Consider the following 19,165-nt stretch of genomic DNA (forward strand, 5'->3'; position numbering starts at 1 on the left):
TCCAACTTCAAAAACCAGATTATTTTTAGGTAATTTTATACAGTATTTATTTCTGGAAGTAATTTTCTGATATATATTTTAGTTTTGGAGATATACTGGCTTAAGTAGAACCTCCAATTTGAATATTTGGGTGACATATGGGAAGAGGAAGCAAGCGGGAGAGGAATGGAGAGTTTTGTGAAAATACTCCCTGCAGTAGGTACTATTCACTTGCAAAAATTCAGCTTTCCCCTATTTTTCCCCTCTTCCAGTTAAGGTCGATTTTTTGTCTAGATTGACCGGGAAAAAGGATCGGAGAAGAACGGGAAGACCTTAGCACTGACTTGGAGTCAAAGCCGGTGGAAAATATTTGTGGAGGAAGTCAAATTCTACCAAATTACAATAAATTCCATCAAATTCTGATGCCTCACGTCTGTAGAAATTATACACAAATTTATATTTGTGTAAAATTTAACCAGATAAGAAATTTCTCCGAATTAAATTATTTTTTAATTGTTGATAAAATAGGTTACCAAACTCTGGCGGATCTGAGTTTAGTTCCCCTGAACTAATCAAGCTGTCCGTATTGAAACACAAATGTTGGTAGGTATATAAAAATAGTCTTTGGTCGCTTCGCTATCAGTACTACACCACACACACGAGTGCCACCAGTGCTACTCAGTACGCTAAATACTTCGAAAATACGTTCAGTGCTGTTTACAAGTTGTTTTGTGAGGCTGTGTCATCTATCAAAGGAATCGACCAAAAAAATTCTACAATATTTGATATTTTATATCCTATCGAATTTACTCAAATTTAAAAAAAGCTAAAGTAATAAAAATCTATTCAATCGAATTATTAAAAACAGGTAAAGCAAAGGAATTTTATAACTTACGTGAATCGGGTATTAAAATATAGGTGTTGCATATTTTCTTGAAAAATGCATTCGATCCAATGTAATGCCTGTGAGTGTGGGTGATTTTGCAGAGGAAGAAGTGCAAAGGATATACAAAGAAGATTATGGGGCCTCAACAGGAATCGGAGACTGGAGAGTCAGACACGGAAGGAGCACAAGAAGAAATCATACAAATATTTAACAGTAAAATACCCAAGAGCTTTCTTGTCATGTAACAGGAGATAAACATAGTCTTTAAAATAAGAATTTTTATAAACGCAGAAACGCTTTGTGGATGAGTGCAAAAAGATTCGATGAAAACTCTTGCGTTTTAGAAGAGACAAACACATTTAGAAAAGATTTTTGGCTTTTGAATTGTATTAGAAACAAGTTTTGCGAGAATTGTTCGTTAAAGAGATAAATAACGAAAGTGCTCTGAAAGTGATATTCAGCGTTAAAGCTCTCGGGAGAATGACACTTGGGCAGATTAGACAACAGTTCCAAGGTGCAGAGTGATCACTTGTCGAGGGAATGTGCTAATAAAACAAACATAGTCCAATACTGTCAACACATGCAACAGTCGAAGCCAAACCCGATAGCGACACGCGACCAAAGTGGACTTTGCACTACTGCCTTGTCCCATACCCCGCTACAAGCAAACTAGACATACGTTAGACATTAAACAAACAAACCGACACATTTAACCACCAAATAGTGAATTTCTCAATTTTATAAAAGTCCAAAAATTGAGTTGAAATATTTGTAAACGTGTTTAAAATTGGATTAAAAGATTCAGAATTAAACAAATTGTGACCTTATTCTGAGCGGATATAAAATCTGTCAAGTGATTTTATTAGTCAGTGTGTTGCATCATTTTGTCAAATTTCTGTTATTTTTTGGAAGTAAAATATTTTTGCTAATTCTGTCGACAAATTAGCAAATTACGGACAACCGAGTACGTTGATTAAACTAAGTGGATCATATAACCGAGAGTGAGACGAGATAAATATGAATTTATCTCTGTTGTGTGTGTTGGTATTCGCGTTGATTGGGGCGGGAGGAAACGCAGAAAGGACGCGTGGAGGATTCGTAGAAGCTTGGAGTGACTTCCTGGAGGATACGGAGAAGGTCCTGGACAACATGCTTCATCAGAACGGTGCTGAAGAGAAAGGGATTAACCAAGCTGCTGATAATTGTGCGGGATGCGGTGAGCACGCCAGACTCCAAGCGTTGCGCGTGCAATCTGTTCAGAATCAGATCTTGCGCAAGTTGAGACTCCGAGAAAGACCTGAGGTGGCCGCCGGGGCTGCTCTGCCAGGACCTGTGGCAGCTGGACACACTCTCCTGGGTCCGGATAGGCCGCACCATCCTGACCAAGATCTTCACTCCGATGACTTCTATGGGAAGACGGAGCAGAAGATTGTGTTTCCGGATGGAGGTGAGTTTAAATAATCTCTTTCAACTTTTTAAACAACTCTCGAAAAATAATAAATTATTGTAAGCAATAATTAGTCTCCTGTAATATCAATACAAATTGAATTGAACCTAATTATACCTAATAAACAGTAATTGTTGATGAATGATGAATGAAGTACTAGTACATATTGAATTATGTGGTTATTATTATTTTTATATGTATATGATTTAGAAATTCCAGACGAAAAAAATGTGCAAATTTAATGACGCCAGAACTCACCCGTTCAAGGATATTCATGCAAAATATATTTATGAACTGAAAATACTTGTAGCTTTTTGACCTAGAAATACCACGCGAAAAATATGTGCACATTTCATAACGCGAGAGATCACCAAGTTCAAGGTACTGTTTTACTCGGATTATTTAAACTCACTGACTATTGTAATTTCTAGCTAGCTGACTATTGTAATTTCATTGACGGACTTAGAAATCATGGAAAATGTGCAAATTTAATGACACCGAAGCTCGCCGTACAAAAGGTTTTATCTACTGCTAAAGAAACAGTTTTCAGCCATACACAGAATTTCTTTTCAGTAGAAAAAAAACACTCCTGAATTCCTCCAATTAATTCTTCAGTCAAGATGGCTGACGACGATCGAACCCGCGACGCCTGGGTAGGAACCCGAAGCATTTTTCCACTCAGCTTACAACCCGGTCAAATTGCGCTAGTATATTTTTTTTATCATGCAATACACAACTCAGATAAAACCATTACGGAACAATCTCTTTTTAAATAATTAAAAATCACACTTTATTGCCGACTCTTTTATCACATTTTAAAAACCGCACAATTAACGAAAATCACACTTAAATTATTGGTAATCACATATCACAATTAAATTAATGATAATCACGTATCACCCTTAAATTAATGATAATCACACTTAAATTATTGGTAATCACATATCACACTTAAATTAATGATAATCACGTATCAACCTTAAATTAATGATAATCACGCTTAAATTAATGGTAATCACATAACAAACTTAAATTCCGCGCTTAATTGTCAATCAACAAACTTTTTTTTGTTACGTAAGTACTGTTTTTAAGAAAAATAATATTATTTATTTTCATTAAGATTTCTATCGATAAAATAAATTTTAATAATATACCGCCGCACAGTGGGCTGAAAATCGCCTTTCATAGACATAGAGACTTGAATTTTCAAGGGTATTTTTTTTGGCTAGAAATGAATTCTGCTGATCATTACTATGCTATAAAATTTCGTACGAAGCAATTTCGTGTACAAATCAAGGAGATTTTGAGGATTTAAAAAAAAAATTGCAAGTTGCGCCACAATACAAAGTATGTCAAAAAATTACAAATAAATAGTAGTATATCTGTGTATAAGGATAGAACGGCCAACCTTATGATTCCAGAGATAGCCTCATTTTTAATGTCAGTGCCATACAATTTTTTCTTAAAAAATTATAACTCCTTGATTTGTACACGCAATTGCTTCGTACGAAATTTTATAGCATAGGGCTGCCTTTACACTTGTAAGTTTTTTTCCTGTAAGTTGCTCACGTAAGCGACTTACGACAAATTTACCAATGTAAACGATACCATAAGTCGCTTACCGTAATTTTTACCAAGTTACAGAAGTTTTTCTTACGTAAGTTTTTGACAGGTCTAATCGCTCACGCGGGAATTTACGGCTCTCTCACAGCTTATCAAAACAGATTGATAAGTTGAGACGCTTACGGTAAGTTTTGACGTCACTGTCGGGATGGTAAAACAGAAATCTGCAACACTGACAGGTCTTTCTGTCGTTGCTCCTCGGGACTTGTTTATTTGTCGCCATGAACAGCTTTATGAAATAATACATTGCAATAATCTATGGAGACTAACATAACATTATTTATCATTAACACAATGTCATGTTTAAAACATGCCTGTGTAAATGTGTGATAATGATTCTAGTATTCGACTTCACGAACTGATGGATCAGCTATCAAACTTCACAACAAATTAATATCTCCAATGAATGCATACAAAAATGCAATACAAGAATACATAGAAAACATTACCTGACGCTAAAAATCGAAGAGTCACCATTATTTTTTCTAACTAACTAACTAACCATCACGCCGTTTCCACACACTTCTTGCCTCATTCACATTCATACATCGTCTAATACATACTCTTCTATTATTCTGAGTCTTAACATGGCCCGATTCAAGTATCTGATTCACTTGGTCGTGCCATGTCTTCCTCGGGCGTCCCCGACTTCTGCTACCATTCACATTTGCATCGTATATTCTCCTTACACTCTTTTCTTTGCTCATTCGCTCTACATGCCCAAACCATCTAAGCGTCCCTTTCTTGATCTTACTCATTACGCTTACATCCGCCTTTCTCACACGATCGTAACATGGTGTTCACTCATACGCCTAAGGAATCTCATTAATTTTTCAGCTGGTGAAATGGCATTCCGAAAACGAGTATCATTCTTTTTTAATTGCGGGCCAATCATTTCTAATATGTATTAGAAGTCAGTTACTATAATTTGGATAAAATTAAAGAATTTTTGTTGATCCTCAATTCTTAATTCTGCCGTTAAACGAACGTAAGCCCCGCCCCATCAGTACTTCTTCTTTGAAGCCAACTCCTAATCCAACACACTCTGTGGCCCTTACGTTTTTGTTTGACAAAATTGTGCATATTATCGCAGCGGCAATCCTTTGTGTGCGGAAATGGGTATTATATGGGGATCCATGATCTAACCGTAAATAAACAAATCCCTTATCAAATATTACTAACTGACAGCTGTCAAAGTCGGCGGCAACGCGTTGTCAGGAAGCCATCTTACCAAAAATAGAATTACTGGTGTAGCGGTCTCTGTGAGAAGTTCGTAAGTTAAACTTCCAAACAACTTCCGTGAGCATTATTTACGATAAGTTGGATGCATATGTAATCGCTCCTGTGAGTAACTTATCAAAAATTTACGAAAGTCGTAAATTTTACTTACAAGTGTAAACCCAGCCTAGTAATGATCAGCAGAATCCATTTCTAGCCAAAAAAATACCCTTGAAAATTCAAGTCTCTATGTCTATGAAAGGCGATTTTCAGCCCACTGTGCGCCGCCCGTGGAACCATTTATTGGATAGCCAACACTACTGCCACAAGGTCACTCCAAGTGGTTTAGTGATTTAGCAGACGTGGTCAGGTTCATCGGGTGAGGTTTGTGTACAGGATGTGCTTGCCCACCAGCTGCGTGTCTTGCCAGATAGGGAGACCCTTTGACCTCTCCAACTGGTCCCTCGACACATCGCCTTGCGCCGCAGTGGGAGAGATACATTCATACATACGTCACTCTTGGACACATTGATCCCTAGATTCATACCTACCACTCATACCTTTTTCTTTCCCAGAACTTATTTGCGGAAAAAAGGTTATTATTTCCAAGATCAATACAATAATGTATCAGTCGATTGGTTGGTCGAGGTGTCTAAAGCTATTGGTTCCCACTGCAGATCGTGGGTTCGATCTGAATAAATAATTTCATTAAATAAAGTAAAATATAACCGACTCATTAATCATTAAAGACGATATTAACGACTCTGTTAAACATAAAAAGGATTCGGTCACATCCAGGAATTGAACCGATGACCTCAGCCTTAGGTTTGCCTACTGCCTAGTTGTTTAAGCCCCTCATACCCAATTTATACCGATTTATAAAGAGTTTCTCGTTAACCCTGTAAGTTTTTAAGTTCCAAAAAAAATATACAATATTTTTGAAGATAATATCTATACAATTGTTGTGCCGAAATGTTAATTAAATGAAATTCCTTCGATAGAAAAAAATGGCAAAGTAAGCTTCTATAATTATTTAGAAAAACGTTTTTTTCTGTTATTTAATATTTTATAGGCATGAAAAAATTTACATTGTATCTTTAAATGCATCTTAAGCATTTGTCGAGAGATTTTTTCTCTATTTCAAACGCGTCGTGTTTTATTAAATATTTTCACAATTTTCGCTTGAGGCGATGCTCTACGTTGCAATGCAAAATCATGTGTTTTTGGTTTGAAAATTTGGTCGCCTAGAAATGTTTCAGATGCTTTAAATAAATACCGCGAGTATAATATATCTTGACCTTTGAAATAATCGAGTATTTTTTACATAAGTCTTTTTATAAGCCCAGAAAAAAATAATTTATAAGGCCCATGAAAACTGCTTCAAAGATCAAAATTTCCTTCTTACGAACCCATTTTCGGTTATGGTTTTATTGTATAATGTGGCAAATTAAGTTATTTATAAAATGATCGGAAAAAAATTAAATATTTATGCTTGAACATCCACAAAATAAAATAAAAGGCACTTTTTGGCCATGTTTTTTTCTCGCCTAAATCAAAACAGCTGGATGGTGTTAAGCGGGAATTTAAGCCTTATCGCCATCTACGTAAGGGTTGTTATTGATGGCGGTTCGATTCAAAATATTACGCGACGTAGTGCATCTCCTTAATTATTATCGTATTTTTAAATTATCTTTAAACGTCTACTACGGGTCCTTAAGCTGTGTTTCCACGCTCGTTCATACTCGATAGTTTTACTCTTATTCGAACATCTCTCAACGTGTGTACCGTCTCGCTCGATTTTTTTTTGTTCGATGCGGAAAAGATTCACGGGCCGTTAATCTTGCTTGACGTTCGAGAGAAATTCACGATTTGACTAATAAGCGTATTGGATCGAGCTGCTCGAGCGTGTGGACGCAACGTCAAGCATGATTCCAAGTCAACATGTTCGATCGACACAAACCGTCGAATATGAATATACGTGTGAACCAGTGGCGGTCGGAGACTTCTTTTAGAAGGGATGCTGGACATCAAATGTTTATACTCGTACTTACTACGTACTTGATATCAAATATGCACATCTATACGCTAGCCCACGAACAAGATAAATTAGGTACCGTCTAAAATTATCTCCATAAATCTATTAAGCTCCGTAACTCAATATTTCCAGTCTCCAGAATAAGCTTTTTTTCAAATGGCCGAGAAACAAAACTTTTTCGCATTAATGATTCAATTATACAACCACACAATTCACTATTATCATTTAGAACACGTTGGCGAAGTATCCATCTTATCCATTTTTATTTATTTAAATTATGATAAAAAGTAAATCGCAGGTAATATTCAATAAGAATTCGACTTCAGTATTCAAGCTCAAAGTAAACTGTCAAAGCAGCGCGCGCATACAATCCAATGGATTAGTAATACAGTATACGATTCTGTGCATTATACAGGGTTTTCCAATAAGGGATGTTATTTTGAATAGCCCGCTATTTCGGTAGATGTTACTTTTGAAGCTGTCAGTTTTTGACATTTTACAAGTAGAAACTACGCCATTAATAAAAATGTAACGATACACGCTTCATCAACGCATTGAAATTATTAAAATTCACTTGAATGAATCAAATGCAAATCATTTTGAGTGATGAGGCCCATTTCCACCTCGGTGGCTTCGTCAACAAGCAAAATTGTCGCATCTGGGGCTCGGAAAACCGAAGAGTTATTATTGAAAAGTCTCTCTATCCTCAAAGTGTGACTGTTTGGTGCGGTTTATGGTCCGGTGGAGTCATTGGACCTTACTTTTTCGAAAATGAGGCTGGAGCAACAGTTACGGTGAATGGATTGCGCTATCGAGAGATGATTAATGATTTTTTATGGCCCGAATTGGATGGTATTGATCTGGACAACGTTTACTTTCAACAAGACGGCGCTACGTGCCACACAAGCAACGAAACTATTGATCTTTTGCGATTGAATATCAAAATAACACCTATTATTGGAAAACCCTGTAGTAAAGGAAACTGGGATTTTTTGCTAATCGGGCAGAAGCTCTTCACTCTGAGCTACATTAATACTTGTTCTCTGTGGCACAGCAGTTAAATCTTTGACTCTAGGCGTAGATATCTTGGTGGATCTTACTTTTTCAAAAATGAGGCTGGAGCAACAGTTACGGTGAACGATTAATGATTTTTTATGGCCGCAATTGGATGATATTGATCTGGAAAACGTTTACTTTCAACAACACGTGCCACACAAGCAACGAAACCATTGCTCTTTTACGATTGAATATCAAAATAACACCTCTTATTGGAAAACGCTGTACAAATGAGCATTATAGACGTGTTTTGTACGTTGGATGCTGTCATTAATATCGTATAAAGTTGACGAAGATATTGGCTACGTTCGTACGTTCTAGCATTCTTGGATACGGTTTACAGATCGCTTTCACACCACAGTGTGTTTTAAGCGTTTCGTAGTATTTGAGAATGTATGTGTATTTAGATTCGCCCGCGCTGTTTGTATCGTGTCGTTCGTTGTGCGTACACAGAAACGGGACGATAATATGCACGATGTCTTATAATAATAATATTTGTATGATTTTTTACAGCACCATTTTTGTAAAAAAAATCACATTAAGCTCGCTGTAGAAATATTAAAATATTTAAATTGCAGTATTGCTGTTTACGGCTAGAAGTCCAAATCGTTTTACTCTAAAATGCATGGGATGCGGAGCATCCACAGCATGTATGGACGGACCGCGCCTGGTATATATCATAACTTTAAATTAGTAATATTTTATGGAAATGTAAATAATACATGTGAAACTCATTAGTCGTAAATGCAAACAGAAAGAGAATAGATACTTGGAATTGTTATCTTAATCAAAACAGACGTGTACGGCGTACGCCAAACAAACAACAATACATTAATACCAGATTTAACCAGTGAAAAATCACAAACTTTATTTCTACAGAATTAACATAAAAAACATTTCAAATACAGAATAAAACAAGTTAAGGCGAAGCTTAATGCCAAATCGCTATTTTGATTAATCTTTATAACGAATTGGTGTACATTATGAATACCAAAAAATATGTTGTAGATAAATTGAAGGTTTTCCTATCGTTTCGCTTGACTAGAATACAACTAAGAAAATAAATTACTCAGTAAAAAATATAAATTTAAACTACTAGAAAATATATTTTTTCAATAGAAATGTATGAACGGATAAAGGAAACAACTTTAAAAAATACAGTATTATAGCTAAGATTATCTGTGACAGTTTCACTTGATTAACATTTTTGCTTTCTTATAAAATTATTTACAAAATAAATAAAAACCAGTTTTGTGCTTGAAATCGAAAGTTTATAGACTCCGTTTGTCAAGCAATTTTAATGCCTATTAGCTACGATATAAGGTATACCAAGAATATACACATTTTTGGCTTGTAGCTTACTCTTAACGACGTAAGTGAAGAAGCAATACACAAAAAATTGCGACGCTCGGCCCTATGTATTGGACAGAGCTAGGGTTGACTTTGCCATAGCAAATCTCTAAAACAATGTTGGAATCTTAACGACATAAGTGATGAAGTCGTGTAAAAACAATTTTCGGCGCGTGGCCCAGCGTAATGGACAGAGCTATGGTCGAATTTACCTTAGCAGTCATAGAAAAATGATTTTTCCGTAGGGTTTATAATAATTATTATTTCTGATGAACGTATTACTAAAATCTCAGATATTTCTAGAAAAATTCATCAGGAAATAACTAATTCATCATCTAAAAAGATAAAATTATGTGCTTATCGCTAATTTTATGTTTAAAAAACGTTTTATAAAGTTTTCAAACCTTTTTGATAAAAAATATTGTTTTTATCAATCTTAAATATAAATTACTTACATCCATACGGATCGCTCTGAAAATATATGTATATTGTCGTTATGAACTCGTTGGAATTAATTAAAATGTGAGCCTCGAACAAAACCCCCGTTATTAGACTCTTGTATCGCCTTAATAATTTATTTAAGTGCTTAATACCTTTTCTGTATAAATATGTGTAACGTAAGTATAGTTGATAGGAAAAACTCATACTTAGTCGGTATATTTATTTATTTGTTTGTTTTATTATACATGTATACTTTCAGAATTGTTTTCCAATGACAAACGAATGTACATTATGTTATTAGTCGATAATCGTTTCTTAATTATGTCGTGGAAAACGGCGCGTACTATATGTATTGTAATCGTCATTGTATTCAATTCCTAAGAAATGTATGAAGTTCCTAAAATCGCCCAGAAATGTGTGAAATCATAGACATATGAATATAATTCCAATGTCTGTGTGTGAAATAAATTATATCAGACACATTTACTAGAAAATCTATACATTTCCAAAATAGCAATCAGAAATGTAAACCATTTAAGGTCATGCACTACGTCGTGTAATATTTTAAATCGAGACGCTATCAATAACACCCCTTACGTAGACTGCGATAAGGTTTAAATTCCCGCTTACCTCCATCCACCTGTTTTGATTTATGCAAGAAAAAAACATGGCCAAAAAGTGCCTTTTAATTTATTTTGTGGATTTTCAGGCACAAATATTTAATTTTTTTCCCATCATTTTATAAATAACTTAATTTGCCACATTATACAATAAAATCATAACCGAAAATGGGTTCGTAAGTAGGAGATTTTGAACTTTAAAGCAGTTTTCATGGGCCTTATATATTATTTTTTTCTGGGCTTATAAAAAGACTTATCTAAAAAATACTCGATTTTTTCAAAGGTCAAGATGTATTCTACTCGCAGTATTTAATTAAAGCATCTGTAACATTTCTATGCGACCAAATTTTCAAACAAAAAACACATGATTTTGCATTACTACGTATGGCATCGCCTTAATAGTCGTGTAAAATTTAAAACGCGTTTATTAGTAAGGCACTGAGTTTTTTATTCCATTATTTAACACACCCGTTCCGAAGGGGGTAATAAACTTACCCCAAACGAGAGGTTTGTGCGGTATCTCCTTTTTAAGCTGTCATACCCTTAAATTAAATATACCGTTCCTGAATAAAGTCCAGTTATATCCAATTTTCCAATTATGTCCTAAATCCTGTATCTAAATTTCGCTAATAAACAATTAGTTAATGTTAATTAAGTGTTAGTCTCATGTGACCTACCAGGTAAGTATTGCACTGTATATTATCTCCATAGATAGTTAGTAATAACATAGATCATTGTAGAAATGTACAGCGCCCTTGAGGTGATTTTGAACAAAAAGAGCGCTATACAAATCATCCAAATATTATTATTATCTAAGTTGTTTTTTACCTCACATACTCTTCTTCTTCGATGGCGCTACAGCCCATATCGAGCTTTGGCCTCCTGCAACAGTCGCCTCCAACTCCTCCTGTCCTCAGCGGCTGACTTCCAGTTTGTCACCTGGAGAAGCTGTGCTGCATCCCCTCTTACCTCATCTTCCCACCTCAGTCTGGGTCTTCCCACTTTTCTCTTTCCACCTGGGTGACCAGTCAGAATTCTTTTTGGGACGCGTGTATCCGGCATTCTCTGTACATGCCCAGCCCATCTCAGCCTGAGGAGTCTCATGTGTGCAGAGATGCTAGGGGCCTTATATATATCGTACAATTCTATATTGTGCCGGATACGCCACTGTTCGCCCTCTTTCACGGGTCCACATATTCTTCTCAGCACCTTTCTTTCAAAAGTATCCAGCATTTCAGCCATCTTTACCGTCAGTGTCAGCGCCTCACATCCATATGCCAATACAGTTCTTACAATGGTCTTATATATGGTTATTTTGGTTTTTCTGTGGACACTACGTGACTTAAACACTGGCAGCAAAGAGAAGTATGTTTTGTTGGCTGCTGTGATTCTCCTTCTGATTTCTGCTGGATCCTCATTGTTCTCTGTCAGGCTTGAGCCCAGGTAGGTGAATTGATCGACCACTTCATATGAGTAGTTGTCTTTAAATAGTGCACTACTTCTTCTTCTGTGTGAGGGGTTCCTGCTCTGTACCATCATTTTTGTTTTGTCACCATTAACTCGCAGTCCTACTTCCCGCGCCGCTGTTTCTAATGGGTCGAAGACCTCCTTAATGGCTGAAATTGATCTTCACATCCATATAATTTAGGTCCCTAGAAAACTATTCTGTAATGGATCAATTTTTTAAAGACATTAAAAATATCCATTAAATTCTCACTAAATCCTCTCCCCCTCCCAGTCTGCCACTATGTATATTTAAAAAAAACCCTCGCTGCAAACAAGCCTTGAGTGGTGTCCTAAAATGTACATTTTACTGAACGGGTTGTTTCTCTCAGAATTTGAACAATTCATCAAATTTCAACGCCATCTTTCAAGTTCTGTAAAAGTTTTATTAAATTTCTGTTATTATATTATTATGGGCCAGTTGCTTCGCAGAACTTAAATAATAACATAACTTGAATAGAAATTTCACAGTACTTGAAAATTAACTTGATAAATTGTTGAAATTTTGTAAAAAACCCCGTACTAATAAATGATTGCTGGGCGAAGATGGGCAATTGACCGAAACAAATGTCGGAATGTTACTGATAAGAGCAAAGGGAATATGAAAGACACGTTCGTCTAACAATTACATGGGGGACCCTAGTTACCCCCTTCGGATCGCAAATCATTTTTACCTTCATGTACATAAAGGTTAAAAAAATTCTTTTCACTGGAATTTTCATTTCTGGAGTCTAATATCAAGTTTGTAACTTGCAAACAATGCATGTGAGCGAGTATTGTGTTTGACTCAACTCTGGTAGCAATACCTACAGCAAATTTGCTTCTATAAAGTCATGTTCCAACTGCAGTTGCATATTTGTCTCGAGGGCAAATGGTGAACTAGTGCAAAAGGTGACTAGAATTTGATAGACGGGTTATATTACCCCACACACTCCTTGCCTCATTCACATTCATAATCGTCTCATACATACTGTTCTATTGTTTTGACTCTTGACATGGCCCGACTCAAGTATCTGATTCACTTGATTGTGCCATGTCTTCCTCGGGCGTCCCCGACTTCTGCTACCAACGTTAACAACGTTTATCAACTATAAAATTAGCGGTAATAACCTAGTTTTATTTTTCTAGACGATGAATTAGTAACTTCCCAAGGTATTCAATCTAATATACAATTGGCTTGCTATCACTTTTTAACAGGATTATTTATACCAAGAATATACACATATTTTGCTTTTATTATAAAACAATTTTTTTTTTTACCACATGCATGTAATTTATTGCATCAGCCACTTTCGATATTTTTTTAAAATTTTATTAGTAAAAAAAGAGACCTAAATTCTTTGGTACGTGAAGTTTTGATTTATGCAAGAAAAAAACATGGCCAAAAAGTGCATGAAGACTTTGGTGTTCATACAAAAATTATTAAAATATACTCCTAGGGCAAATTCGACTAGTTCTGTCCAACTATACGGTAAATTCAAAATACCTCGGAAGCATTCCGAAATTCCATGTCACGTCGCGTCGCATCGTTGGGACTCTGTGGGTAAAACTATTTAAAAGCCCGAAGGGTTAAGTCGTTAAGATTTATTTTAGAGTATTGTATCATTTTAATATGGTTCTGGTGAATCCCAGTAGCGCCTGACGTGAATTAAACGCCCAAGTGTGGATTCCTTTCGTGTGGTTTTCCTTGTTAACTCTTGACAGGCCAAAATACCAAACAAAACGTCTGTAACCAAGTGGGTCTTCCGACGACCCCATGCATTTTTCTGTCTTATTGGCTTTTAAACAATAGAAATCCCAATTATTCAGTCAATTATTAATGGTAACTTATGTATTTGCGCAGAAATACTCTAAATACTAAAATGATACGTCAAGTATTTAAGGCGATGCCATACGTAGCAATTCAAAATCATGTGTTTTTGGTTTGAAAATTTGGTCGCATAGAAATGTTTCAGATGCTTTAATTAAATACTGCGAGTAGAATACATTTTGCCCTTTGAAATAATCGAGTATTTTTTAGATAAGTCTTTTTATAAGCCCAGAAAAAAATAATGTAAAGGACTATGAAAACTGCTTTAAAGTTCGAAATCTCCTACTTACGAACCCATTTTCGGTTATGATTTTATTATATAATGTGGAAATTTAAGTTATTTATAAAATGATCGACAAAAAACTAAATATTTATGCCTGAACATCCACAAAATAAAATAAAAGGCACTTTTTGGCCATGTTTTTTTCTTGCATAAATCAAAACAGGCGGATGGTGTTAGGCGGGAATTTAAACCTTATCGCCATCTACGTAAGGGTTTTTATTGATAGCGGCTCAATTTAAAATATTACACGACGTAGTGCATCGCCTTAAGCTAATATAAGGAGGATAGTAATTTTGGGTACTACCTACTCCCCCACTTGGCTGCGAGAGAGTTAAGAAATTATTGAAAAGTGTTAAACATACGTGTTTTACGTAGTGCTTACCTTCTCAAGTTGTCATTTTCAGTACCATAACAAACGTTTGGTGGTCACACCGGGACAGGAGTGCTTCTGGCTGGGATGGTATAATCGTATGGTATCGAGTATTATGTTGTCTTAACTAACTAACTAACCATCACGCCGTTTCCCCGCAGGGGTAGGCAGAGAGGACGGACCGCCAAACAACTCGGTCTTGGCACACACTTCTTGCCTCATTCAAATTCATACATCGTCTCATACATACTCTTCTTTTATTCTGACTCTTGACATGGCCTGACTCGAGTATCTGATTCACTTGATCGTGCCATGTCTTCCTCGGGCGTCCCCGACTTCTGCTACCATTCACATTTGCATCATATATCCTCCTTACACTCCTATCTTCGCTCATTCGCTCTACATGCCCAAACCATCTAAGCGTCCCTTTCTTAATACTCTTTTCTTTTTACTCATTCAGTCCTCCATTAACGGAATTACCTGCCCTGCATTTACCCTTCTTTCAATATCTCTGTCAGCCTTCCCATCTCTCGTAAACATACTTCCTAAATACACAAACTCATCCACCTGCTCCAAGTATTCCTCATTCACAATTATATTACACACTGTTTTCGTACTCTCTCTTTCAAACACCATGACTTTAGACTTACTCACATTCATCATTAACTCATTCTTCATGCATACTTCGTTCATCCTAGACACGAGAGACTGTAGATCATCTATACTATTAGCAATCAGCACCGCATCATCAGCATACAACAGGCAAAATACTTTCAAATTATTCAAATTCGCGCCCAATCCCACCTCTTTCAATTCTTGCATACAATTATCCATGTATAGATTGAATAACCACGGTGACATTACGCAGCCTTGTTTAACACCTTTTGTGATATCAAACCACCCCGTAAAACCACCGTTCACCCTAACACATGCAACGCTTCCCTCATACAGAGACGCAATTGCCTGAGTCAGATTTGTATTCACTCCATACTTGGACAACACCTTCCATAGCTTTGTGTTGTCTTAATTACAATATAATTTCCCAAGTCATCCACCTTCCCTCTAACATCCTGTTCCCAACCAGGAACTAACTTCATGACAGCATAGATTATTTATCATTAGTAAAACACTTCATGTAATTGTTTTCGGATTTGGTTCGTTAGAAAAGATAATGATTTCATTTGAATCCATCTCCTTATAGGAAAATTTTAAATTATTTATTTAAATATGAAAGTAGGTATTTAAATAAATTAATGATACATTCGTAACACGCGATTTTTTGTCATATTACATAACACAATTATAGAACCCACTACGCATTATGTATCTGATTTATAATAACCCAAATAAACTGAAATTGAAAACCTGATTTCGCAACGAGAATTGATAAAAGCTTTATAACTCACTGTAAATAGTTTTTTTAAGTCACTGTTAATTATATTATAATTATTGTGTTTTGAATATCACTTCAAATAGATGCTCTCCGACATCCGATCGAGCTGAAACTCAGCATATAAACTCGTCGTCGATGGCAATACATTATATCAACTTTTGATGGCAATCACGCGTACATAATATACCTAAGCATTTCACTGATTTGAATGACATTACAGCAGTTAATATACTAAACAAATGTCGGTCCTACAAAAACGGTATTACAGTTCATATGAAAAATTAAATAGTTGTTTTTAAATACGGGTATTTTTTTAAAATTATTGATTATTAAAATAAAATTATTTGTACTTGAACTGACCAATTTTTAGGTACCTTAAAATGTGCTACTCGGTTTCGCCCAGCTAACAACGTTTGTTATGCCGAAACGGTAATTATATGAAATTCCCTAAAAAAAAATCGCAAAGTAAGTTCTGAAAATTTTTAAAAACACGTTTTGTTCTGTTATTTAATATGATACGATACAGGTATGAAGAAAAAAATCACAGTGTATCTTTAAATGCAGCTAAAGCATTTTTCGTTAGATTTTTGCTCTATTTATAATAACGAGTCGTTTTTCATTCGTAATTTCATATCTCCCTTTGAAAACATCTTTGAAGGCTTACTAATAAACTCGTTTTTGCAGGGAAAATAGCAAGAGTTTTTTAAGACAATGTAGTTAATTTGAAAAATTATATTTTCTTATTTATAAAAATGACTTTTCATCTTTGGAACACAAACACCAATTACAAAATAACAAAACTTTTATACGGACGTATCTATACACTAATATAAAGTTAATAATTTTTATCATTTAGTAAATATTTTCGTTTGCTCACTGCTGATGATAGAGTAATATATATTAATCAATGAGAGCATTACTTCCAAATGCGTGTCGTGGTGTATATTGTGGATTACTATTGACTGATGGACTGTAATCAGTATCTGACGCAACTATTGGGGTAGCTGTGGTTAACAGTTAGAATTGGAAAAGGATACTGACTTACCCTTGGTATTTTCGAACGATATTATGGACTCGAGTGACACTGCGTAGTCATTGCATAAGCTTACATAATGGACTTGAATTAAACGCATTGAAGGGACATGTTCACTGTACCGGTTTTCTTAACAGACTGGTCATGCGTACACGAGGAAAAATAAGTATTGATGATTTATTAAAATCCTGTTAAAAACGGGATAGTATGCCATTTCCTAATAAACTTTTAATACATTCATAATATTTCGGAACGTATGTTTATGCACCTGCGTTTGTTTTGATAATACACAACGACGAAGAGCGAAAACATTAGAATTTTTATGAACACGTGTTCCGACATCACCACAACGTATTCGTGTTTTACTGATTAGTTAATAATAATTAACCCATTACCTCCATGATTTTATTTTTATTTTTATAAACTTGAATCATCATTATAACCCGATAGCATAGACTTAAAGGAGAGCCCAAAATCATTTTTAGAATTTTCCGCCCGCCCACCCTCTCACCGGAGCGTCTAGAAAATTGATGCCTAAACGCAACGCTTGGAGGTAACCCCCCTAAGCAAAATTTACGTCAACTATGGGTAAAATGCAGTAAACTGTATGATTTATATTGATAATTTAAAATGAATAATTGCCATTATTTATAATTCAATAAAAATACAATTTATTAATGGAAAATACGCAAAATAACAAAAAATTCAATATTAGAAAAAACCTTCTAGAATGAGGAAAACTAACCAAATCTAACCAAATTATTCTCTAAGTGATACCGTTCGAAGCAGTCAAAATGAAGGGCGTGGTTGCAGGCCCGGCATCGATAGACTGCTGGATTTTTTTTACATAGAGCACAACGAATTCGAGATTCGCCACGATATGTCAAATGAAATTCTTGCATTCGACGCACACGTTTCCCATCTTCTGCGTCATGGCCTTCTTCCTTCACACGAGAATCTCCGAATTCGGCATTGACCTGATTTGGAAAAGACAATAAAAGAGTACAGGTAACCTCCACACGGAATGTCTTCTGGGAAGGTTTTCTCTGTCGCCTAGTCATCTGGTTTCCCATATCACGCTCGAACTTCCTAAAGAAGCATAGCAACTTCCATCCATTTAAAAGAGTGCTGCTCAGGCAAGATGCAAATAAAGGCCAGTACCACTTCTTTGACCGAATGTTGACCCGATAATTTTGTATACCATTATCATGGAGGTCTACCCCACCCATTTCCAAATTATGATTTCGTGTTGGCACGCTGGGCAACCGATTTTTTTTGCATGCTTCCTTCAAAACTTTGCCTTTTTTGTCTTTCTTCAATTTCTGCCAACTCTGCACTTGACTTACTGGCTTCATTCGATCATAGTTCGTGGCCACTGTTACTTCACGGTTGTCCTAACCAACGGTATACGAGGATTTGACTTTCTACGTCTACCACCGCATCAAATTCACCTGCTAGGTAAATGTTCGCTATGCGCAAGGGAAATATAGAAGTAAATATTACCTTCCTTTCAATTACTTTCCTGTCTTCAACTTGCCTGAAGCTTCAAGGTTAGAGAAGCGAACTGGCTTTCATATGCCAGTAGCGCACATTCTCTTATCCTTCAGGATACACATCAAATGGTGAGATGTGAAGAAATTGTCCATAAATAACTCATGGTGTGCGGGGAACTCTATATATTCCATCATAGACAGTACGAAGGATAATCTTTGACCTAATACGGGGTCATATGTATCTGATGCTCAGGAATATTTTATTTTTATTTTTATTTTTGTTTATTGCAGAAACAAACAGTACATAATTACATAGATGACAATAGTTACAAAATTATAAAAGTTAGTACAATAATTGGTACCAATGACATGTCGCTGACTTATATGCATATGAGGTATATTATACATTTAACGGTTAAGTTACATTTTTAAGTTAAGTTAAATTAGTGTGCTGGGGAAGGAGAGAGGTGTGTGTGAGTGTTTGTGTGTGTGTGTGTACATGTGCATGTGTGTCTGTGTGTGGTTGTGTGTGTTATGTGGGCGAATTCAGTGTGCTAAAAAAGTTTTTCTTATATGGCATTGCTTGGAAACAGGTAGCCTTCGGAGGAAGCAAGACACCAAATCT

At 35.7% G+C, this 19,165-nt stretch overlaps 1 protein-coding gene across 1 annotated transcript in view; it reads left to right on the forward strand.

Moving 5' to 3' along the window:
• The first annotated feature begins 640 nt into the window (after positions 1 to 640).
• The window catches only part of daw (activin beta chain dawdle), a 31,266-nt gene continuing 12,741 nt past the window's right edge, over positions 641 to 19,165 (forward strand). Inside the window, exon 1 of the mRNA XM_089649354.1 lies at positions 641 to 2,312. Coding sequence (XP_089505480.1) covers positions 1,883 to 2,312 — 430 coding nt within the window. The 5' untranslated portion in view covers positions 641 to 1,882. The remainder of the gene's footprint in view (positions 2,313 to 19,165) is intronic.

This window comes from Hesperophylax consimilis, chromosome 29, assembly GCF_061612785.1.
Source record: "Hesperophylax consimilis isolate HC1 chromosome 29, BYU_Hcon_1.0, whole genome shotgun sequence".
Taxonomy (NCBI): domain Eukaryota; kingdom Metazoa; phylum Arthropoda; class Insecta; order Trichoptera; family Limnephilidae; genus Hesperophylax; species Hesperophylax consimilis.